Raw genomic sequence first — 24,844 nt, 5'->3', positions numbered from 1 at the left:
CTTTTTGTGCTTTTTTTCTTCTTCTTCTTTTAGTCTGCAAATACGATCTATCGATATGAATCATATGAATAAAAATACAGAAATAGATAACTGACCTAATTAATTAATTAAAACTGTATGCCAGACTGCCAGAGTATGTAGAAGATTGCAATTTGTGATTACAATAGTTCTTTTTAGTGATTTGTTAATTAGGACCATCGATTGAGCAGTGGAGTTCTAAGTTCTAGTAATCTCACCACCAATATCAAAAACAGATAATCTCTCACTGCTCAAGTTATTTGAAAGAAATTTAAAAAAAATAGGGAAAAGATAGACAACTAGGTGAGGCTAGGTGAGGTCGATCAAAATAAGAAGTTAAATAGTCAATGAGAGTGAATCAAATCTGTGCATGGTGTGTGAATGGAATTACATCCCTCACTTTTTAGCTTACTTTGATTGTTTATTTTAGTTATTAACTCTTTACTCTCCTTGTTTTTGATTTTCAGAACTAAATACATAAATTAGGACCGTGATTTAGAGTAGCATAGGAGAGCCTCGCGACTCTTTGATAGGTTTAGGTAATCCAAATTAAGCTTGGTACTTAGGTATGCATAATTACTTCCTCAAACTTTTGTGTGCTCCATAGTTTTCCTTCTGTCAATTACCTTTGTAATCTCTCACTTACATTGAATTCTAGCGCTATTAAGCCTAAATAAGTTAACCATATGGTGTGGTCTTTATAAGCTAATCACTAAAATTATATTTGGTGATTGCTTAAATTATGAAACATCCAACTAATAACCACTTAAGTACATATGACACATGAATAAAATGAAGGTATTCAGAATCATTCTAACAGTGGTAATGAGTCACTACAAATGTAATAATTGCGATTTTTAATCAAAGCAAAGCATGATTAACTATGATTACCGGTGCTTTACTTTTCATGATTGCAATACTTTACCTTTCATGATTACTCATAATTCGGTGTGCCCCGTTCTTTTGCCATTGACCACGCCATAGCATAATTGAAGAAAGAGAAAATAATCATCCGAAATCATTCTCTCTCTCGGCCGAAACGAATCCAAGAACAGAGCAAACTTCTCCAAGCTCGTTCTCGCTCCATAGGCCATCGATCGACCCTAGACCACGTCCCACGCCTTCGCTTCTTCCTTGCGCAGCTGCCGGTGGTAGCCTTTCGCCGGCTCTTGAACCGTACACGACGGTGGAACACGAGGCCGGTTTGAGCTCATTTTGGTTCCAAGCTTGATATCTCAAGCTACCGGATATCAATCCTCACCAAAATTCATCCACGAGCTCGCCTCAACTTTCTGAACAAGCACCAAGAAGGACCAAACCTGGGTAGAACGATTTCACGTTCATCGGAGCTCGACTGGTTTAGATCGACAAACAACCCTTCGATCCGTGTATCTCGAGTTACAGACCACCTCTTTATGTGATTCTTGGCTTAGTGAGTTCTTCTTGAAGTTCTGAACAACTCTCCAGAAGGAATCGAAGCGTTTCGTTGAAGTTTTTACGTCGAAACTCATGCTCGCCGGATTCTGGAATTTTTCCGACCACCGAAGCTTTCGATCGGTATATCTCGAGCTACAGACCATATTTTTCTGTGATTCTTGAACCAATGAGTTCACCTTGAGTTTCTTAACAACTCTCTAGAAGGAATCGAAGCCTGAAATTGAAGTTTTGACGTCGAAATCAAGCCTTGCCGGATTCTGCAAAGTTCGCCGGATTCTGGAAATTTTCCGGCCACCTCGACTGTTTTAGGTAATTTCAACCACTTCCGGTTATTTTTAGCTTACATGGTAGTTATGAAAGTTGTTAAGCATGATGAGAGGAAGAGGAGCAGCCCGGCCCCGACACCATTGGCGGTGGTCGGCGGCGGCTCTGCCACTAATTCCGGCGGACCTTTCCGGCCACCTCCGGGGGTCAAAAATATAGTTTCTGTGCATTTTTAGATTCTATATTTCAATACGATCATCTTGATATATTATATGCAATTTTTGGATATCGTATGATTAAGTTATGAATTTTTAAGTTTCGATCGATTTCGATCGTTAGATTTGTGATATGTGAAGTTAGGACCGTCAGATGGACTTGTAGTTTTGATATGATGATCTTATGACTGTCCCAGTGACTTTGTGTGGTCAGGGGCGAAGATCCGACCGTTGGATCTTCGTATAAATGCAAAACAGTGATTAGGGAGGCGATTCGTGAGAATCCGTCCGTCGGATTTTCGTATAAATTTGTGGAGATGTTTGTAAGGATGATTCAGGAAGATCCGACCGTTGGATCTTCGTGATAATTTTGGAGGATGATCCTAAGTGCAATCCGTGAGGATCTGACCGTTAGATCATCGCGTAATTTCGATCCGACCGTTGGATCATCATTAATTTAGAATCCAACCATTGGATTGTTGTATTTGTGTGGTTTTTGAATAAATTGCTAAGTTAAGATCGTGTTGGATTAGGTGATTGACGGATCGATTTGGCGGACAATTTGTGAAATTGTTGTTGAGCTGTTAAGAAGATGCAGCTGGATTAGAGGTGAGTAAAATCGCACATGGTTCCTTCATGAACCGAAATTTAGTGATTTATATTTAATTATAAAGGTGTGGAAAATTGTTTTAAGAAAATAAAGATTTGTTTTGAAATAATATGAACTTGATCGACTACGGTTCATAGGGCTACTACTCACAGGTAAGGAAAATGAATTTAAGTATAAAAATGAATTTCTTGTTTTTATTGCATGTGAACTATAGATGGTATTAGTAGTCACTCTTGTGTAGGTGATTACGTATATATATATATATATATATATATATATATATATATATATATATATATATATATTTACGTGAAATGACATTGTGTGATGTATTGAGTTGTTCGTGATAAAGAGTAGTTGAGTAAAGTGCGATAGTTGAAATGTGTAGACGAATTATATGTTAGTGTCAAGTGTTCTCATCGTGTGTCGATGATGGTGCCAAGTATTCTCATCGTGTGTCGATGATTGTGGCAAGTGTTCTCATTGTGTGTCGATGAAAGTGCCCAGTATTTTCATCGTGTGTCGATGATTGTGGCAAGTGTTTTCATCGTGCGTCGATGATAGTGGCAGGTGTCTTCATCGTGTGTCGATGATTATGACACGTATTAATTAAGATTGAACCTTGGCCAAGGTGACAGGTTACGATTCAGTTAGAGCTCTAGTCTGTCTGTCATCATACTGTTTGAGGGATAACCTCAAGTTTTTATGTGTCTTTGAGTATGACATGCTGCGTGGAGGGGTTTTTATAACTATTATATACCCTTGAGTATATATTGGAAAGGGAAAGTTTAGTTGTTTGGATGGTCATGGTGAGATGTGAGTTGATTGATGTTTGAAGTGACGTTGTGCACTTCAATTTTTATACTAAGAATCACTTAAATTGATTTGTTCTTTAAAGTCGTGCAATTCCTTGTTTACTCATACGGGCTGTCAAAAGCTTACCGGGTTTGTGTTGTTGCAATCCCGGTACACTATTCAAATTGTGTAGCGGGTAATCCTACAGGTCAAGAGAATCAGGACGGAGATCGAGCTGCGTAGAGTAGCTGCAATTGTGTCAATCTGAATTGCTTTGTGAGCCGGTGAGGTGTGTTATGCTCATTTAGACCTTTACAATATTTCTTGTGAGAGTGAATTGTAATAATGAACTCGAGGTTTCGAGATTTGAAGTTTGTGTATCGTGTGGTGAGGTTGTTTTGAGAAAAAAATTCAGAACGTTTATTTGATTAAGTGGTTTAATTCATGTTTCGGATTTGAACTTATTATTCAAAATTCGGGGCGTGACAAAGAAAAATAGTCTACGACAACATCATATTCACAACATGCTATAAATGCTCGTTGTCACTTACAATCTTCTATAACATACACGGAAAGTGCGTTGTGCTAAATTATTTACCACCACAAGCGTCATTTGTATGTTGTTAATTTGGTCGTCGACAACTCACTTTGCACGTCGTTGTTTATAAGTTGTCAATTGAGATATTAACAAGCAAGGGTACACGTTGTTATATATTTTTGAAACCACAACGAGCAGCGAACGTTGTTAAAACTTTGAAATAAAAAATAAAAGGAAAAGAAAAATTTTTCCAAAAAAAATAAATAAAACATAAATAGTGGAAAATTGTGAGGTAATTTTCCGAAGCCTTCACAAAAAACAAAAAGACTCCGACTTGTTGACTAAAAAAGCCCCTAAAACTCTCACCCTCTCGGAAGTTGGCGCCAAAATCTGTACTCATCTCCCACAGTTGTTCGAAGGGATCGGAACCACCTAGTTGTTATCGACCTCCGTCGAAGCAGTCGTTATCGGTGCCACCTAGCTTTACATTGACCGGCGAAGCGACCACCGTCGCCTCCGTAAGGGGCACCTTTTCAGACCTTAAGCTACTTCTCAGGCAGTCCTTCCCTTCCGCCATCAACTCTCCCAATTTCCACCTCTTTCTCAAGGTACCAGTCGCTCTTCTACTTTCTCAGTTTCCAATTTCAAGTTCTCTGCTAGTTTACCTTGAAATTATACAAAATTCAACATCAAAGTCTCTCAGATCCGTCTATCTCTGATTCCCAAAAAGATCAGCTCGCTTTTCTCTGTGCATTACTCCTTTCGCTTCCTGCAATACTCCTCCGATTCTGATTACAGGTACTGTTTTTGGACTTATGTTATGGCGGTGTTTTGGTTCGGAAATTGGAAGCTCTAATTAGTATATGGTTATGTGGAATTGAATGGGCTTCTCTTTCTGTATCTGCTTCAGTAACGTAGCAATTGATTAGGAAGGTTTAGTTAGCTGCAATCTGTGACTAGTTTTCTGCATTTTGAGAAGATAGGTAGAGCAGAGTAGCATGGAATTTTGACATTTATAGTTCTGCAAATTTTTTAGTTTCGAAAATATATGACTAAAAATTTAAGTACTGAACTAATCCAAGGACTGGCTAGGATTAGTTTCGAACCTCATAGTTATATATTCATTGGACTAGGGTTTTAGTTTTGGAATAGGGAGGATCTTCATTGTGATTTATGCAATTATGGTGTGTCAGGGTGAGAAGTTGAGGTTGCAGAGTCAAATAGGTACAGGATTAGTTAGCTACAGGATTATGGTTTGTTAAGAAGGAGATAGGTTTTGAATAACGTAAAAAGTTGTTTTTATATCTGCAAGTAGTGGAAAATGGAAATCCCCTTGAATGAAAGAATTGGTTTCCTGATATTAAGCCTTTGTTTAAGCTTCTTGGTTATGAAAATGTGCCTCCTTATCTAAAGGTAACTGGCTGTACTGAATTGCTGTCTGGAGTATGTATTCTAACATTGTGCCTTATTTGGATATTGTGAGAAGCTTCAGTTTTTTTTTTTTGTTTTTTTTTTTGAGAATTTTACTTCACTGTTATTGATATATTATATTATAACTGTTGCAGGGTGCCTTGCTTAATGCAATAACAACTTTTGTATATGTCTCTCCTGTCCGAAAAGATACAATCTGTGGAGTTATCTTGAGCAGTATGATCTCCCTGTGGTTGTTGGATCTCATGTTGGGAAGAGTGCACAGCCCATGGCTGCACAGGTTGGTTTTTAAACTTTAGTGATTTCTGTATATACATTGTGCTAGGTGATAGGTCCCAAAGTAGCAAAAACAGAATTCTGTTTATAGTTTTTTTGGTCGGAACCTGTTTGCTTATTCTATCAAGCCTTTTCTTCTTGCAACATATCGATATCTTAGATTTAAGCTAGTCTGAGGTAGTCTAGAGTACTAGTTCACATCTTGTTTTAAAGGCCTCAGTTGTATTTTGTTACTTAGATAAGTTCCTGACATATTTTATTGACACAGTGACCGGTCAAGCCTTGTATTGACCTCTGGGCCAATTGCATGGTTCCTAATTAAGACCAAATTGTGTTCTTGTTTGTAGATGCTTAATACCAACCAAAAATCACTATTCAATAATCTTTGTAATGTTTAATTTCTTCTAATATGTGACTGTATTGTAAGTGTGTTGATATGTAATTTACTTAAAAGATTTGATAAAAGTATCATCGGAAGGAGATTACTGATACCGACCGTAATATAAGACCTTATCACATGATTTTTGTTGAAGACCAATATTCTTATGTAAGAACATCAGCATGTCACATAGTATCACCAACGTTGTTACTGTGTTTCATGTAGTAACACCAACGTTGTTACTGTTGTTGGTGTATTTCATTTGCTGTTATTACTACATTTCATATAATAACAGTGTACGTTGTTGTCTACATTTAATACTCAATTTCATAAACATAGGCTTGAAATTAAAACATATTTCTATTGCATAATCAAATCAAATTTCAATATGCAGTGGAAGAATAGATGAAAACTATGAAAGCATAGTCGAAGATGAAGAATCTGGATATCTTTAATTAACACGATAAAAATGAATCTGAAAATGATATCCTGGCGTTTGTAGAGAAAATCTAGAAATCTCGAAACTAAAGGATTACGCTTGATGTAGTGGAGAGAAGTGAAGAAACTAAATTTGGAATGGAGTCAGTGTATTTTGCATTAGTGGAATGAATTGTAAATTTTATATAATTTTATCCTGTTTTTGGTAATTGCTGTATTGAGTCAGTGTATTTTGCATTAGTGGAATGAATTGTAAATTTTATATAATTTTATCCTGTTTTTGGTAATTGCTGTATTGAGACAGAATCTTGGGTGTGTGTACGTTTTAATTAGATGAGAAGTGGGGCAAGCTTTGGGTGTCAATTTTTGATATGATAAAACGTGGTAGTTAATTAAAATTTGATATGGATGTTATATGACACGAACAAAAAAAAAATAGAGGTTGTTTATGGTATTGAGATATTTAGCATGCACTCATTTTATATTTAGTTTAACTAAAGTTACAATTTAATTGAACTAGATTACTGTATTAACAATAAATTTATCAAATTCATTTTACACTAGTTATGTATAACTGAACCAAATTACAACATTGAAACAAATTTGTTCACAAACTAAGGTTGTAAGTGGAGTAAATATCTCTAATAAAATTAAGATTACACACAAAAGAATTCGCATTGCCACAACGACAATAAAGTTTTTATACATCTGTAAATATGCGTATGACATGCACGTATGTATCCTAAAATTTCTCTAAACGAATATAATGTAATAATAAGAAATGATGTAATATACAGAAATTAATATATAGACTCGTGTTACATTATAACCAAGAGGTGATTAACACGACAGCATCAAGTTACTTAATTCTATTATACTTAGCTTGTTAATTGCTTAACATCTATCTTAAAATGTGGTGAAGGAGTAGAAGATGTTAAGCTTTTGTTCTTTTTGACTTTTCAGGATTTCAGAGTTATTTTTGAATGAGATACTTCTCTTGAATAAAAATCGAGAACTAGAGGTAATATGGGTTAATTATGTGTAATTGCGCAATCAGTGTTCCCTAAGTCAGGCACTTCCTATGTACTAAGCTTTTCGTAGTCCTTATACAGTCATACGCGTGGCAACGTGTGAATAATCTTGCCCGATATAATGAACTAAAGAAGCATATATGGAAAAGCTATATAATATACGACCCGATGGCGCCATGGAAGCTACGCCGGGATATTGAATTCTTCTCCTATAAACACTCAACGCGTTATTGATTTTCTCAACCCGCGTCCATAGTATACAAAAGCACGCAGCACGTACACCAATTTCTTCATTTCCCACTCCCTCTCTACCCCTTATATAAACATCGCTTCACCTTCTTCACTACCAATACTTCTTATCTTCTTCATCCAATTCGATCATTTAGCAGTTTTGATTATACTCTACACCTTCCATATATATCCTTCGCTCCGTTTCAGCTTCCATATATGGCAGAGAAAGAAGAAGCCCACTTAAACGGGGCATACTACGGCCCCTCAGTCCCGGCCAGCAAATCCTACCACCGTCCCAGCCGCGGCGGTGGCCCCCTCGGCTGCTGCTGCAGCTGCATCTTCGGCCTCGTCTTCAAAATCATCTTCGCAGCAGTCGTCTTCATGGGACTAGCCTTCCTCGTCTTCTGGCTCATAGTCCGCCCCACTAAAGTCAAGTTCCACGTCACCGACGCCACGCTCACCCAATTCAACTTCTCCACCGATAGCAAACTGCATTACAACCTAGCCCTCAACCTCACCATTCGAAACCCCAACAAGAAGATCGGTGTCTACTACGATCGCATTGAAGCCAGAGCTCTTTACGAGGGCCAGAGGTTTAGTACGGTCACCCTCACGCCATTTTACCAAGGCCACAAAACTACAAACGTTTTGAACCCGGTGTTTCAGGGACAGCAATTGATTGTTGGATCCAACTTGCTTGAGGAGTTTAATCAACAGAAAAGTGCAGGGGTTTACGAGATTGAGATGAAGCTTTATTTGAGGATTCGGTTCAAGTTGGGTAGAATCAAGACTGGAAAGTTCAAGCCTAGAATTGAATGTGACATGAAGGTTCCTTTGAACCAGAATGGGAATTCAGTCGGTACTTTTCAGACGGAGAAGTGCTCAGTAGATTACTTTAATTATTGATAACGCACTTCTGTTAGTCTGTGGCGGAGCAGAGAGCACTTCATTAATTCTTGTTGATAGTGCACTTCATTCTCGTCTTCTCGAGAGGGATGCGGCTTGTATATTTATGAGCATCCTATACTCCATATATAGTCTTGGTTCTTTTATTTAATTTTTGGGTGTATTTGATACTTGAGTTAGTATTATATATATATATATTATTTTTTTTTTTTGAGAATAATAGTCAACCATTTTATTAATAATAATAAGAAGAAAGATTACAAATTATAGATGTAGAGACTACATCAAAATGAAAAATAGCAGAAAAAATTCTAGATGCAACAAGGCATCGGAAATAAAACGTAGCGAGGATAGTAAGGGATGCTAAAAAGCATTTGATGAGGCATCGGGCAGACCCCGGGCTACGTAAAACGGTACCAATAGTATGGTCAACCATACTTCCACACAAAAAAATGCGTCGAATAGAGGGTAACCTTCTATCAAGGTAACCGGCGGTAGTGTGACCGACCTTACCCACTCCACACAAATTAATACGTCGAGTAGAGAGCAATCTTCTACCTAAGTAGCCAAAATTCCAATTCCAAAGTATAGTAGAAAAAAATTCTGTAAAAAGTCACCTGGATCCCATAGGCGAATCCAAACAGAAAACATAGCCCAATTAAAAGCCCATCTTGAGTAGCCCAAACAAACAATAGCCCAGGTCCACAGTTGGGCACCCATACTTGCCTTGTCCTCGACCCCAGCCGCTGCGCCGCCAGTCCTCGCAAGAGGAACCTCGTCCCTGACCTGTTCACACGAATCAAGAAGTCGCCGCCTGCCCCACCAGGCTTGGGACGGTGCCCACGGAGGACCGAAGAGCTTCTACACCAAACCCAACCCAACCCCCGCTGGTCAGATCGATAGAGCAGTAATCGCCGAAGCAAATCGCTAACTCCAGCCGCCGATATGTCATCTTCCCATCACCAGTGATCATGGTCAAGCAACGGCCCACCGCAAGCCGCACCACCACCAGACCAGATCTATCCAGTAAACCAACTTTCAGACGTGCCCAGCTCGGTCGAAGACGATTCACAAGCGATGCCGTTCCAACTCAGCAAGGCGGCACAACCCGTTCTTCTCCCCACCAACCCCGATCAGATAGAGGCTGGGACCAGAAAGTCGTCGTCAGGAAGCATGCTTGCCGCGACTGGTAAGGACGCCCGGTAGAAACCGTGCGCAAAGGTAACGACACCGAGAACGGTGCCGGAAAGATGCTCCATCGATGATGGAGGAAGGTATAGAGAGGCCAAGAGCGGCGCTGTCCCAACCCTAGCAGATTGCTAGGTATTTTCATGTTCACTTTTTAGTATTATATTCTTTTTCCTTCCTTACACGTAAATTTTAGGACATTTTCTAGATTGCCTACCAAATGAGAGATTGTTGGTAGCGGAGATCGAATTTGTGTGAGTTTACACCTCAAGTCTGCCCTTGCCAACTGAACCAACTCTCATTGGCAATTAACATGCTTTTGTTACTTTTGTGTCTCTAATAGTAGCCGGGCTATGGTATCACCTAGCTAAATATTGAATTGTATAGTTATTAAGTCTAACTAAGTTAACCATGTAATTAAGGCTAACTCAGTTAACCTTTAAAAAAAAAAAAAAAAATCAGTGAACCATAAAGCATAAAGTTAAGCCTTGACGAGCAGGAGCAGTTGACCATATAGTTGAGCAATCAGCTTGCAGATAGCTAACCATTTAAGTCATACACACATCTGGGTAATTAAAAGAGTGACCCATTCATGCTGATTGCTGAAGCCAAAACTTGGACTTTTATGAGGTTGATTTTTGTTTTTTTTGGGGGGGGGGGGACATTAGTCGGTTGAAAGTTAAAAAATTTGTGACAGGATGAGAGTAATTAGTATAATTAACGTGATATTGTCCATTTAATAAACAATTAATCAACATGAAGGCTCTTGGATATCATATGAAAGGAGTCTATATACAACGTTCCGTGCAGTTGTTCCCTTCCTATATCATATCTAAAACAACAAATGTAGCTATTTCATTGCATAGCATTAGGTGCATAAAGAAGTGAAATATTGGAAGCCATTAAACATTGAACAGATATTTGTTTGATGACTTTTGTTTTGTTTTAAAATTATGTGAACCAGAACATAAAAATCGGTTTTTGAGAGGAATTGACACAAGGTTAACATGAGAACATGCAAAGGTTAATATTGCACCTACAACCACTAAATGAATTAGTTTCTTTCATCAAAATTTGCGTTACCTACCTGCCTAGCTAGTTACCTTGCTTGGTATTCTGGGAATAAATGTTTGATAAAAGGTTATTTCTAGGGGGGGGGGGGGGGACATTAGTCGGTTGAAAGTTAAAAAATTTGTGACAGGATGAGAGTAATTAGTATAATTAACGTGATATTGTCCATTTAATAAACAATTAATCAACATGAAGGCTCTTGGATATCATATGAAAGGAGTCTATATACAACGTTCCGTGCAGTTGTTCCCTTCCTATATCATATGGGGGGGGGGGGGGGGGGGGGGGGGAACTTAGTCGGTTGAAAGTTAAAAAATTTGTGACAGGATGAGAGTAATTAGTATAATTAACGTGATATTGTCCATTTAATAAACAATTAATCAACATGAAGGCTCTTGGATATCATATGAAAGGAGTCTATATACAACGTTCCGTGCAGTTGTTCCCTTCCTATATCATATCTAAAACAACAAATGTAGCTATTTCATTGCATAGCATTAGGTACATAAAGAAGTGAAATATTGGAAGCCATTAAACATTGAACAGATATTTGTTTGATGACTTTTGTTTTGTTTTACAATTATGTGAACCAGAACATAAAAATCGGTTTTTGAGAGGAATTGACACAAGGTTAACATGAGAACATGCAAAGGTTAATATTGCACCTACAACCACTAAATGAATTAGTTTCTTTCATCAAAATTTGCGTTACCTACCTGCCTAGCTAGTTACCTTGCTTGGTATTCTGGGAATAAATGTTTGATAAAAGGTTATTTCTATGCTCTTCACAAAACAAATGGCACCCTACAACATCTATATAGTGAACGTCTAGTCGGTGTAAGTTTGCCTATTTAAGTGACGTTTTCTCTAATTTGGACACTCCCTTTTTCATAGTCCTTTGTCCAAATGGCCAAGTGTGATTAATCCAAGTAAACTCCCGCAATTGTCATTTGCTCATAACAGACTCACGAAAAGAACCATCACAGAAGTCAAGCAAATAATGACTCGACCTCGATCGATGTGGCGCCATGGAAGCTACGAAGAAACATCCCCGCATTCTAATAAGTTCACAAACGGCAAACCGCATCCACACGCTGCCTCAGATAAGAGCTAGCTATATGTCTTCCGTAAACGTAAACTACTAGCGCGTTGATTTTTGTTTACCCACCCAACGCGTTCTTGCCGTATTTCCTTCCTTATTATACAAATATCTCAGCCCACCAATTCCTCATTCCTCATTTCCCACTTTCCTATTATCCTATATATATAACTCGCTTCACCTCAGCTTCTTCATATTCCACTCTTCTTTTACCTTATTTCATTCATTCACTAGCTTTCCATATATAGTCTTTTCTCTTTTCTCAGTTTCAGCTTCCATGTCAGAGAAACAAGGCTTGAATGGAGCCTACTACGGCCCATCCATCCCGCCCAAGAGGGAGTCCTACCAAAGCGTCGGCCGCGGCGGAGGTCCCCTCGGCTGCTGCTGCAGCTGTATCTTCGGCCTCGTCTTCAAGCTCATCTTCACCGCCATCGTCTTCATGGGCCTCGCCTTCTTCGTCTTCTGGCTCATAGTCAAACCTAACCGTGTCAAGTTCCACGTCACCGACGCCACCCTCACCCAGTTCAACTTCTCCTCCGACAACAACCTCCACTACAACCTCGCCCTCAACCTCACCATCCGAAACCCTAACAAAAAGCTCGGCATCTACTACGACCGCATCGAAGCCAGAGCTAACTACGAGGGCCAGAGGTTCAGCACGATCACTCTCACCCCGTTTTACCAAGGACACAAAACTACAAACGTTTTGAACCCGGTGTTTCAGGGACAGCAATTGATTGTTGGATCCAACTTGCTTGAGGAGTTTAATCAACAGAAAAGTGCAGGGGTTTACGAGATTGAGATGAAGCTTTATTTGAGGATTCGGTTCAAGTTCGGTCGGATCAAGACCGGAAAGTTCAAGCCCAGAGTTGAATGTGACTTGAAGGTTCCTTTGAGTACGAATGGGAATTCCGCAACTACTTTTGAGACCAAGAGGTGCAAAATTGATTACTTCAATTAGAGTCCTTCTAGCTGGTCATCTACGGCGGCCGAGGAAGCAAGAGATCCAGTCTTGTTGATACAGTCTCGATCTTCTTATCTTTTCGCATTTGCTTTTGTGATTTGCCATACCAGTCACTATTCTTTTGTTTCTTTTTTTTTTGGCGTTATTATTACTATTATATCTCGTTTATACACAGATTATGAGTATATGATGACGATTTAGTGATCAGATCTTTGGATTATAAATAAATGACGACTTTAGTGGTTAGTCCATGACTCTTATGATTTTGATGTCTGGTTATACATTGCAACGTCTCTTTGCTTTCAAAATGGATAAAGTTATAAACGTTAAAGTCTTCGGTAACTTACAATTATTTAAGAAGTCATTGTCTATTGGGACTTTGGGACCAAATTCAAAATAACAAAAGAGCAATTCAAAAGATAAAAAAGGAATAATAAACTAAACCCACTAAAACAACCTAATTCATTATTGACGTTGGGACCAAATTCAAATTAGGACATAAAGTCGCCACTTCTGCTTGGGATCGATCGTTCTCTACCCCTTCCTGCTGCTAATGCGTTTCTGTCTGACTCTTTAAGTTTAGGCTGTTTTAGTTTGTAATTCATTTTTTATCTTTCGAAAAAAACAAAAGACCAATTCAATTGAAAGCCACGCCACTTTAAAATCATGGCCTAAAAATATAGCCGTTCATTAATTATTGACGTTGATCGGTGAATGTACATAAAAACTTATTATTAATGCAGCGGTTATGAGTCAATCTAGACAGGTGATGTATGATTTAGAGATGAAATTTGTAAGGAAAAAATATGGATTGATATCAGTATGGATCTATGTGTTTAAATTCTTTTTTATTTACTTGCAGTATAAATATATGCAATAAATTGTGACTGTGAGTGTATAATTCAGTTTAAATACATTAATTCGCGTAAGTGTATGATGCTTCCTATTTGGTTTCAAGAGAATGTGACTCATTGTATATAGAATAAAGTCAATGAATATAGAGACATGGTGAGCAACTCATGTTAGCTTCTCCTTCTTGTGAATTATGTCACATGGGCTAATTGGGCATAATGAGAAGGCATCATATTGAAAAAGAAGATGGCCGGTTCTACTTCTTGTCTGTACAAAAAAGATACTCCTCGCTGTCTTCTATAATCCTAATACTCAAATGCATCACATGGGTTTTTTCCAATATATACTCCAAACAATATTATCAAAATCAAGGCTAAATTTCGAGACCTTCATGCAGACAATAATGCAGGCCTTGCCACAGGGTTTGTTCTTGCAGGGTCATCATAACCAATTCATGCAATTGCCTTCTTACGTTTTCACACTATTATATGCATGTGACTAGGTTGGAGCTAGTCGCTAAAGTATTGTTTTCTAATCAAACATGATTTGGTGGCTAATTATTTGATTCAATTGGCAGGTGGGAGAAAAACGAATAGAATTCGCACATTCATTTTATACTCATTGTTTTGCAGGGCAGTTGTTATTTGTGGCTCATTCAATGGTGGATTAGCCAATTAGAGATGGCTGCTATCGACTCCTTCAACCTAAGTTTCATGTATATACAAAATAGAATATATTCAAAACTAGAGCTAGCGCAGTAAGTATGAAAGGGCATTTGAAATAATCCACGTCCTAATTCAATATTCAGGAACAAATTTTATCTGGTACTATAGCTAGATTCATTCTGGTCAATGGGGTCGTTTGGCTCTGTCACATTGCTAGGTTTACCACCGAAAATTGATGATAAGAAACGAGCATTGGGTGAACAGGTCATAAAATTTTGTGGCTATCATAACTATGGAAGAACAAGAAAAAGAAGATGTCAAAACAGTAGGGCTGGCTTTGGTACGGTTACCATGTTTTTTGGACTGAGCCGACTACCGACCGAATCCTGTCGGTATGCTCAAACTCAGTACCACTACCGTGCCAAAAAAAGTCAAGACCGAAGCTTTCGGTTACCGACTTTTCGGTCGGTTTAGTTTCGGTTCAGGCCCAACCGAAATAGATGAATGGGCCTAATACTGATTGGTATTTTTTCAGCCAAATTATTCATTCTAGCCTGTTTTAATCCTATTTTTTCTGGGCAGTTTTTACCAAATACTTAATACTCAACTCTCGGCAATTTTCTGAATAAATACCTCTTCATCAAGTCTATTCCTCACTTTCTTATGAAGATGTGAGTTCCAGACTTGATGTTTTTCTCTCAGCTTTTCTCCTATAGTTAATAATGTTCCAGTTCTACATTACAAGTTCACAAATCATATGTCACTGATTTCTAAGTCTAAACTACTTAAATATTACATAACTTCAAATAGGAACTATAAATATTCAAAGAATCAAAAATCTGCTTGTGATTTGATGATTCCTATCACTAAACAAAAACCACACAGCAACTATATTTTTGAATTGGAGGTTTGCAGCATCCAAATCTTCAAGTAGCGGTTGTTGCAGAAGAGTTCGCACCTCCCAAACTCAGTGCAGAAGTTCCTTCAAAGTAAAAACCACAAAAAGAATAAAAACAGCAAAGTCAATATAATAATAAGTTGATGAAAATATCAAAATACGCAAAGTAAGTTAATATTTTCAGATTATTACCTTTCTGCAAGTAAGTCATTTACACATAATCACAGTTCAAATAATCAAAACACAACCAATCACATACAAGTTTACTTACCTAATCAAAGACATTTGCGGGGTTGGTAATATTCTGCGCTTGTGCTCCAGCTTGTAGTGAAGACCAGCACAAGCACACGGCCAAAACGGCCACACACATCCAAGCTCTAGATTGATACATCCCCACTGTGTAAATATCACTAAAATTCTGATACACCTATTATAACCCAACTGCTGAAATTCATGCAGAACTGAAATAGTCCCCCTGACATAGCAACAAGCATAACAAAAAAAATTGCAAATTGAATCAGTGAGCAGCCCAAATAGAATAAAAGGCAGAGCTTTAACTTGAACACTTGAAATGAACTAAATTCAAGTTCATTTCACAACAACAATTCACAAAAAATGAAACATACTAATTGAGACATCGAAGAAGATTACTTACTTCACTCTATCAAAGTTCAGACCCATTTGTTTCCCACCATCTTGGCCTGTACAAAATCACTTAATAGATTACCTTTTTATCATACAAAATTACAAATTAGACAATACTAAAAGGAGATAGATTTTACCTAATCCGTTGTGCTCTGAACCACCAGTTGAACACCATATAAGCCTCTGAACAACCGCTTCAACCAAGCAACTGATCTAGGTTTTCGAAAGATTTGGGGATTTCGAAAATCAAAGGATATCTAGGTTGAAATTTATGTTGGTGAGCTTCGCATCTTGCTTAGATTGTGTTTTTGGGACTGGATTTGCAAAGATCTTTGTATAATTGGGGCTAGAATCAAAAAATTGGGGCTGGATTCTCTGAGAGAGAGAGAGAGAGAGAGAGAGAGAGAAGAGCGGCTGTTTCTTTCGAGAATGAGGTATGAACCTCAACCCCTTTAGGTTTTCCCACTCTCCACTCAGATCCAACGATTATGATTAATTGCTGCTAGAAATGAACGGCCCATATCATCATACTAATAAAAATTATTAAAAAATTATAAGAACCCATCATACTCGGTCGGTTCGGTAATACCGAACCTCTCTAATTTGCACTACCACTACCGAGCCGTGAACATATGTTCGGTACGGTAATACCGTACCATAGCCTCGGTAACCAAATCTGTCGGCACCGACTGCAACGGTTCGGCTGGTTTGCGGCTGGTTTCTGCAGGTATGGTATTTCAAGCCAGCCCTACAAAACAGTGATAAATTTGGCATTGGTATCTTATAAATGTTGATACCGGCCACGAGAGCCCAAAATACTGAAACAACCCAAGGCTGGGACCGAACTTCCTAAAAATCCAACAGAAAGCTGAAGTGTGGTGTTTGGGAAACTTTAGCTTGAGGTATCCACAGGACAACAAACTTAAAAGGCCTCGTTTAGCAACCCAAATATATTGGATTGGATTACTGTAATATTATGTTGTATTTGGTGTTAAGTGTGACATAGGATTCAAGAGCTGGATTACTTAATAAGCAATATCAAACTATCATAAATTAATACACTAAAAAGAACATAAGCAGAGCTACTCTCTCCTCATGGTAGTGACTGAACATACGCAGAGCTACTCTATTCTCATGGTAGTGACTACTTGGCCGTCTTGTCTTTGTTTGGGATCGGATCTTTTCTATCTTTGATATGCTTACTCATGGCGACAATTTGGACCCGGGTTAGGCTTAGGCCTCTCAGCCAATACTTGCTTCTTATCTTTTCAATAATGGGGCGCCTCTTGCTCCAAAGGAAGTAACTTGTAAGTTAGTGACTTACTCCTAATTGTACCAAGACTTTTTAAAAGTAATCTAACACCTAATAAGTAGTGAATTTGAAACAATATCAGTGCAATAGTTGGCCATTAACCAGACTTGTCGTTGTTTAATATGACTTGCTAGTAAAAAGTTTCTCCTCTATAGCCACGAAGTCAAGGAAGTCGATCATCAAGATAATTGGACCGATGTACGTGGAAGAAGATTGGAGGCTAAACGATGAAGATGATTGCAACACAGTCTATCGTGGTGGAGGTGATGTTTGTGCATGATGATTTCTTGTCCTATTTAGTCTCATATTTCCAACTAGCTTGGAAAATTAAAAGTCCCGTTAGTTTTCCTACAGTTTCGTTTGGTTGCTCAGAATGGAAAGATGGGAAAATTTGAAATGTTTTTCTGTTCCTTCTTACTTGGAATGGATTGAACGTCCTTCCATTGCTTATTGAATTATCCAAATAACAATAAGAAGCAATTGAAGGACGTTCAATACATTTCATCAAAATACACACGCACAATCCATGCCTTCATTCCTCCCTCCTATCAGTCCTATGCGATGGAGATGGATTATTCAAATTAATTTTTCTCATCTATCACTAACCGCCGCAAACTCATTGTTAAGCATCATCACTCTGTTGTTAATCGTTACCAATTCATCATACTAATCATCCTAATCCATTGCCAACTACCATCAATCCATCTGCCATCTGCCATCAATCCATCTGCCATCTGCCATCAATCCATTGCCAACCATCACCTATCTATTGTCAACTATCGCCACCAATTTTCTTTGCCATCATTCAAACTTCACTACACCAATTTTTCAATCAGACAACACATATCAGACGACAGCAAACATTTTAACTGTCATCTGAAATAATCAGACAACAGCAAAAAAATATATGTCGTCTGAATTTTCGAATCCAACGACAGTCATTACTTGGCTCTTGTGCAATTACTTTTCAGACAATGGTTGATATAATAGATATTGTCTGAATGGATCAATTCAGACAACAGTTATTATTTCAATGTTGTCCAAGGTTTATTCAGACAATGGTTGATTTTTGATGTTGTCTGAATGGATCAATTCAGACAACAGTTATTATTTCAATGTTATCCAAGGTTTATTCAGACAATGGTTGATTTTTGATGTTGTCTGAATGGATCAATTCAGACAACAGTTATTATTTCAATGTTGTCCAAGGTTTATTCAGACAATGGTTGATTTTTGATGTTGTCTGATTGTTCAATCACACAACTGTTATTCATTGTCTGTTGTGCAATAACTTTTAAGTCAATACTTGCTAAAAGATATTGTCTGATTTGGTTTCACACAACTGTTTTTATTCATCTGTTGTCACATTATCTTCAGACAATGCACCCTAAATGCTGTTGTCTGAAGTTAGATTCCCCTAGGCCTCATCATATGGCCCTTGGGCCCTAAGCCCGCCCGGCCCGGCCCTTCCATTAGGGCGGGCCGGCCCGACCCTTTTTTATTTAGGGTAGGGTATGGGTCACACAAATAAAGCCCGGCCCGATTGAGCCCGTAAGGGCTAGGCCCGGCCCTAACCCGGCCCTAAAATTTATATTTTATTTTTGTTATTTTCTATTACATGTGTTATATGTATAAAACTATGGAAGTGTAGAAAATTATTTCAATCTGCCATATTAGGAAATGAGTCTTTTAAATTGAGCCATATTTTGAGAAGAAAAAAATAATTTTTTTTTTTAAAGAATTAACCGTTAATTCGGCAAAAACGCCGCCGTTTTAATATAATCTTATGGGTATTTTAATATTTACCAATAATTACTGTTAACTAATTAACTGTAATAATTACAAAGCTATTATTTCAAATTGGACAATATATTCATGTAATACCAATTTTGAAATAAATCAAGTAATCAACATAACTAAAAATAATCAATTGGTCGAGTTGAAACCTTTTTACCAATGTAATGTTAACTTCTTAATGAGCAAAATGGGGAACGAAATGGAATTTTTTAAAATGCACCGCTGGATGTTATTTGCATATGAATATATGTTAGTGGTAGAAATTTCAGCAATTTCCTCCTTCTTTTGGACCTCGATCTACCCGGTCAACTCAATACCCTAAATAGAACATAAAACAAATATGCTCTTAACCGGTCCTTGGCAATTCACTTTTTTCGATCTTTCAGCTCCCACACTCTCATGGGTAGGGGGTCTACTTATGGATGTCAAAATTCCGCAACGTTTGTCCGCGCATGGTGCCGCTCCCCTTAGGGAAGTTTGCTTGTGCAAAGCGTTGACCGCTCCGTTAGGTGCCTTATTCATGGCGGATCGGCCTAATTTCTTTACACAATACCTATCACTATTGTATAAACATATAAGAATTTTCCGATTGATCGATTTTCATTTCAAAATTTTTGGATCGCACATAATCCTTATATGTCTTGTAATGTAGTATAACTAGTTTATTAGGCTTGTTACCCTCCATGAGCAAAATGGGGGACGAAATGGAATTTTTTAAAATGAACCACTGGATGTTGTTTTCATATGAATATATGTTAGTGGTAGAAATTTCAGCAATTTCCGCATTCGGTTGGACCTCGATCTACCCGGTCAACTCAATACCCTAAATAGAACATAAAACAAATATGCTCTTAACCGGTCCTTGGCAATTCACTTTTTTCGATCTTTCAGCTCCCACACTCTCATGGGTAGGGGGTCTACTTATGGATGTCAAAATTCCGCAACGTTTGTCCGCGCATGGTGCCGCTCCCCTTAGGGAAGTTTGCTTGTGCAAAGCGTTGACCGCTCCGTTAGGTGCCTTATTCATGGCGGATCGGCCTAATTTCTTTACACAATACCTATCACTATTGTATAAACATATAAGAATTTTCCGATTGATCGATTTTCATTTCAAAATTTTTGGATCGCACATAATCCTTATATGTCTTGTAATGTAGTATAACTAGTTTATTAGGCTTGTTACCCTCCATGAGCAAAATGGGGGACGAAATGGAATTTTTTAAAATGAACCACTGGATGTTGTTTTCATATGAATATATGTTAGTGGTAGAAATTTCAGCAATTTCCGCATTCGGTTGGACCTCGATCTACCCGGTCAACTCAATACCCTAAATAGAACATAAAACAAATATGCTCTTAACCGGTCCTTGGAAATTCACTTTTTTCGATCTTTCAGCTCCCACACTCTCATGGGTAGGGGGTCTACTTACGGATGTCAAAATTCCGCAACGTTTGTCCGCGCATGGTGCCGCTCCCCTTAGGGAAGTTTGCTTGTGCAAAGCGTTGACCGCTCCGTTAGGTGCCTTATTCACGGCGGATCGGCCTAATTTCTTTACACAATACCTATCACTATTGTATAAACATATAAGAATTTTCCGATTGATCGATTTTCTTTTCAAAATTTTTGGATCGCACATAATCCTTATATGCCTATTAATATATACCATTAAGCCATATTTTGAGAAGAAAAAAATAATGTTTTTTTTTTGTTAAACAAAATAAGGCCCTTTTTTGGCCCATTTCGGCCCTATTTGAGGGCCGGCCCGACCTGGCCCTTTCGGCCATAACGGATCGGGCTTTTCGGGCGGGTAAGGGTTAGCATATTTAAGCCCTGGCCCGACCCTAAATTTTGTTGACTTTGATTAGGCCCGGCCCGACCCTAAGCCCTAAAATTTAGGGTAGGGCCGGCCCTAGCCTGGCCCATGAAAAGAGGACTTCTTATTGGTAATGTTTTGATATGTTACGATGAATTTCATGTGTTTAATAGAAAATTTGGTTTTTATATCACTTTCTATATTTATGTCAGGTATGATGGAAATACAATAATAGCACTACTAGAATAATGCTAATAGACATCACGTCATTTAAATCGGTTCAAATTTCACTCGATGTTAAAAAGTTATTCTAACATCAGTTTCCGAAAATCCGATTTCTATTTATATATTTAACATCAGTTTTTACTGTTGACTGATGTCTATACTTTGATTCAAAATTTTTTAAAATGGCGGAGAGACTAAGTTATAACATTTCGTGCAGGCGGTGAACAAAATTGAACATAGTCAGTTTCCCACTTTACCTCACCCACATAGTCAGTTTCTCTGCTCTTCCCCGAAACCCTCTCTCACTACTAGAAATTTCCCCATTAGCACCTCTTTTTTTGCCACTAAAAATCTTCAGTATGATAAATGAATAGTTTCACACTGATATAAACAGTCAGTGGGTTTTTTTTTGAATGTCACTGATCATCAGTGTCTAATGTATACAGTACATGTAACATATTATTATTTTAATGACAATAGTGACCCTAACATATTATTATTCCAAATATCATCGGTGTCAAAAACCGAAGAGGTAAGTGCGACGTCGTTTTGGCTATAAGTCAGGAACCCTAACGCGATATAAACACTTTCTGATAGCCTCACGTCCTCACTTTTCCCTTCGTCAGTTCCTCTTTCTCTCTCTTCCGCCTCTCTTCCATCACACAGGCACATCGCACATAGATCGAACTCCGATATGACCAGATCAGACACCAATCAAGACACCAAACGGTTCGATATGGAAGTCGTCATCACCGGTGCTATCAACAAGTGATGGGTTCGTCAACACCGTCTTCTGGATCCAGACCATTCTCGGCCGAAGCTTAGGTCGGGTACAGGGCCGACGAGATCGGAAGAGTTCGACATCCCCGATGAATATCTTCGTAGAAAGGTACTCGCTTTTTCTATTTATCAAATTATTTAAACGACGTCTGGGTTCAAATTTTAAAACGACGAAGTCGCCGCTCTCTGGCTCTGTTTTGCCCCCCTTTGGCTCTCCTCTGTCCTCTGACTCCTCTCTAGCTCCAGCTCCAGCCTCGCCTTCGTCCGATTGAGAAGTCTTCAATTTTTGGGTAAGTTGAATTTCTTGGTTTTGATTTTTGAATCGATTTGTTGTGGGTTTTAATTCCCTCCACGATTTCTCACTCTTTCATGAATTTCTGGGTTTTCATTTTGAAGTATCGAGCTCGTCAGCCTTACCTTCAAGTCTTCAACTGGTTGCCTTCGAGTTCTTGGTGCGATTCAGAAATTGAACTGGGTAAGTTACTGCCTTGAATTAGATATATTGAGTTTGGTTGATTAGGCGTGTTGGATTTAATGAATAATGAATATGCTTGATGCTTCTGGGTTTGTCATTCATGAATTAGGCAGTTTTGATGTATTGAGTTTGGTTGTTTTGATGCTTCTGGGTTTGTGATTCATGAATTGCAGTTTGTATATGTGTTTTGACTCTAAATTGCAGACTTGCAGTTTGGGTATGTGTTTTGAGTCTTTTGACTCTGAATTGCAGTTTGGGTTTGATTGTTTGAATTGCAGTTTTGGTTACTTAATGGCAGTGAGTTTGAATATGTGGTTGACTGTTGCTGTTTTGCAGTTTGGTTGTTTTTCAGCTTTCTAAGAACTCATTTTTGATTTCTTGTTGAACATTTTATCTATATTTTGAGTATTTTAGCTTTCTAATACATTTTATATTTTTATCTATATAATTATATGTTATAAAAAAAAAAAATGAACTCATTATTTGTGCTTGCTATTCCAATCTGAAACCTTAGTTTGCTAAAGTTATACCTTGGAGTACTATGGATAGTGTTTTTTATATAGTAAGGTAGAGCTTTGAGCTTTGTTGCTGTTTTAGAACTGTGAATGGATCTGAACTAGTACTGTTTGTGCATTGCGTGTGTAATTTATTTACCAAATGCTTTGGATTTTGCAGGATTGCATTGATATTCCTTGTGAGTGCTTATTTATAGGGTTGTTTTTGTAGCAAAACAAATTCTCTTGGAGATAGCTTGGACTTCAACTGTTATTTGGTAAATTTATTGTTCATTTTTTTTTTCCTGATGCCATCTATGTTTGCTGCAAGTTTGTACAGTTTGAAATTAGTTACCAGCTTTCTTATTCAATCATAAAGAATGTATGATTTGGTGTTATGACTTTAAATGTGGAATTAATATTTAAGGGATTGTAGATTATCTTCTTTCTTCATTTTTAATTACTTTTAGAGTCTAACAATTATCTAAAGTATTAGATATAAGTATTCTGATATTTAGTTTGATATAAGTTTATGATTTCTAAATGTTTTAGTTGACTACATGGAGGTTGCAGGGAGAGACAGCGGCGGCAGCTAGGAGAAGATCTGAGATTACTCCTGAGCTGGACAAGCACAATAACTATCATGATACGTGATGTTTACCTTTCCTCTATCATGATTATGCATGTGTACCTCTCCTGTATCATATACCAGTGAAACTTAATGGTATTCATTTGAATTGTACTCTTCTTAATTATTTATGTTATGCTTTTGCTGTAAAATAAACCTGTGAGCCACTTATCAATTGTTGTGAAGCTTTGTTTCTCTGGTCTGTAGCTTATTGGACTTGCAAACCAAATTTTTTCTGTCCAACTAAAAGTTGCTATATTAGTTTGGTTACTGTATGTTTGTATCTGTTTTGACTTTTGATTTGAAATAATGAAATTTGGCAGTTTTGGAATTGAATAGCATCTGTTTTGGACCTTTGGTAATTTGGAACTGAGTATGAATCAATTGATAATTTGTTTTGGACTTTGGTTACTGTCTCTAGTTTGAATAATAAAATTTGGCAGTTTTGGATGGGAATTGAATAGCATCTGTTTTGGTAATTTGGATGGGAGTTGAATCAATTGATAATAATTGATAAGCATCTGTTTTGGTAACATGTTTTTGCTAGGTCCATTGGCAGCTACACCAAAGACTGGAAACTGAAGTTACAAGTAATTTTATCTTATTTTGGAGACTTCAATCTTGTTCTTTTCTTTTGTTGTTGTATATGGAGAAGTTTAGGCATGGTTAATGCGCAGTTGAAGGCATTTTTGTTTTGGTATTTTGATGAGCCTCCTGCTAGCTAGTTTTAGTTTTTGCTTTAGTTATAGGCATGGTTAATGCAATGTGGACGCGTTTATGTTTTCCGGCTTTATGCAGTTATAGCCACTGAGGCAATGTTAATTCTTATGTAAATGTTGGGATGAATATTGCTGATGAATGAAATGGCTTTTGGAATCAAGGATGTGTTCAATTGTACAGAATGTATGTCTTCTCTTATATCTCAGACAATTCAAAACCAACAGCAAACCATTGTCTAACAAATGAACATGATGAAAAAAGAAAGAAAAATCTGTTGTCTGAATCGTCTATCTACAATAGTTATTAAACATATTCAGTTGTCTAACAAGATATAACACAAAAAAATAATAATATGTTCTGTTGTCTGATGAAAACGAAGACCACTGAGAATTGAAAAGCTACAATTGTATGAATTGATCAACTAGTACAGCATCTTGGGAGGCCATATGGTTGAAAAGAGACTTTAAGGATCCATGAAGCAAGAAAGCTGTAGTTCAACAAAATCTCAGACAACAGTTTATTTTAGGATGCAATAGTATGAAGCAATGATACACAATGGCTTTAATAGTTTTGCTCTTGTCTTGTTCAAAGTCAGTCAATAGTATTCAATTACTTTGCAGATGTACAGGCTTCCTTCAGACAACAGTT

The 24,844-nt window shown here is 37.7% G+C and overlaps 3 protein-coding genes and 2 long non-coding RNA genes across 5 annotated transcripts; 4 read left to right on the top strand and 1 right to left on the bottom strand.

Moving 5' to 3' along the window:
* The first annotated feature begins 1,338 nt into the window (after positions 1–1,338).
* Positions 1,339–3,577, top strand: LOC133720423 (uncharacterized). Its single transcript, XR_009851845.1, has 3 exons — positions 1,339–1,764; positions 2,468–2,543; positions 3,533–3,577. It is a non-coding gene; the product is annotated as an uncharacterized LOC133720423 (long non-coding RNA).
* Positions 3,578–7,728: 4,151 nt separating this feature from the next.
* On the top strand, positions 7,729–8,777 carry LOC133721054 (NDR1/HIN1-like protein 10). Its single transcript, XM_062147570.1, has one exon. It carries the CDS (start codon positions 7,880–7,882, stop codon positions 8,567–8,569), a length of 690 nt encoding a protein of 229 aa, XP_062003554.1. The 5' UTR covers positions 7,729–7,879; the 3' UTR covers positions 8,570–8,777.
* A 3,302-nt stretch (positions 8,778–12,079) lies between these two features.
* On the top strand, positions 12,080–13,137 carry LOC133721671 (NDR1/HIN1-like protein 10). The gene has a single exon (XM_062148353.1). The coding sequence runs from the start codon at positions 12,205–12,207 to the stop codon at positions 12,886–12,888; it is 684 nt and encodes a 227-aa protein (XP_062004337.1). The 5' UTR covers positions 12,080–12,204; the 3' UTR covers positions 12,889–13,137.
* A 2,016-nt stretch (positions 13,138–15,153) lies between these two features.
* LOC133719770 (uncharacterized) lies at positions 15,154–16,666 on the bottom strand. The gene is made up of 4 exons (XM_062145942.1): positions 16,089–16,666; positions 15,962–16,007; positions 15,578–15,781; positions 15,154–15,390 (listed from the first exon to the last, which is right to left on the bottom strand). The coding sequence occupies exons 2-4, from the start codon at positions 15,985–15,987 to the stop codon at positions 15,297–15,299; spliced, it is 324 nt and encodes a 107-aa protein (XP_062001926.1). The 5' UTR covers positions 15,988–16,007; positions 16,089–16,666; the 3' UTR covers positions 15,154–15,296.
* Positions 16,667–16,971: 305 nt separating this feature from the next.
* On the top strand, positions 16,972–17,662 carry LOC133720021 (uncharacterized). The gene is made up of 2 exons (XR_009851631.1): positions 16,972–17,258; positions 17,419–17,662. It is a non-coding gene; the product is annotated as an uncharacterized LOC133720021 (long non-coding RNA).
* The last annotated feature ends 7,182 nt before the right edge of the window (positions 17,663–24,844 follow it).

The sequence above is a fragment of the Rosa rugosa genome, chromosome 7, assembly GCF_958449725.1.
Source record: "Rosa rugosa chromosome 7, drRosRugo1.1, whole genome shotgun sequence".
NCBI lineage: Eukaryota > Viridiplantae > Streptophyta > Magnoliopsida > Rosales > Rosaceae > Rosa > Rosa rugosa.
The sequence above is the reverse complement of the archived record's forward strand: the minus strand, read 5'-3'. Positions and strand labels throughout refer to the sequence as shown.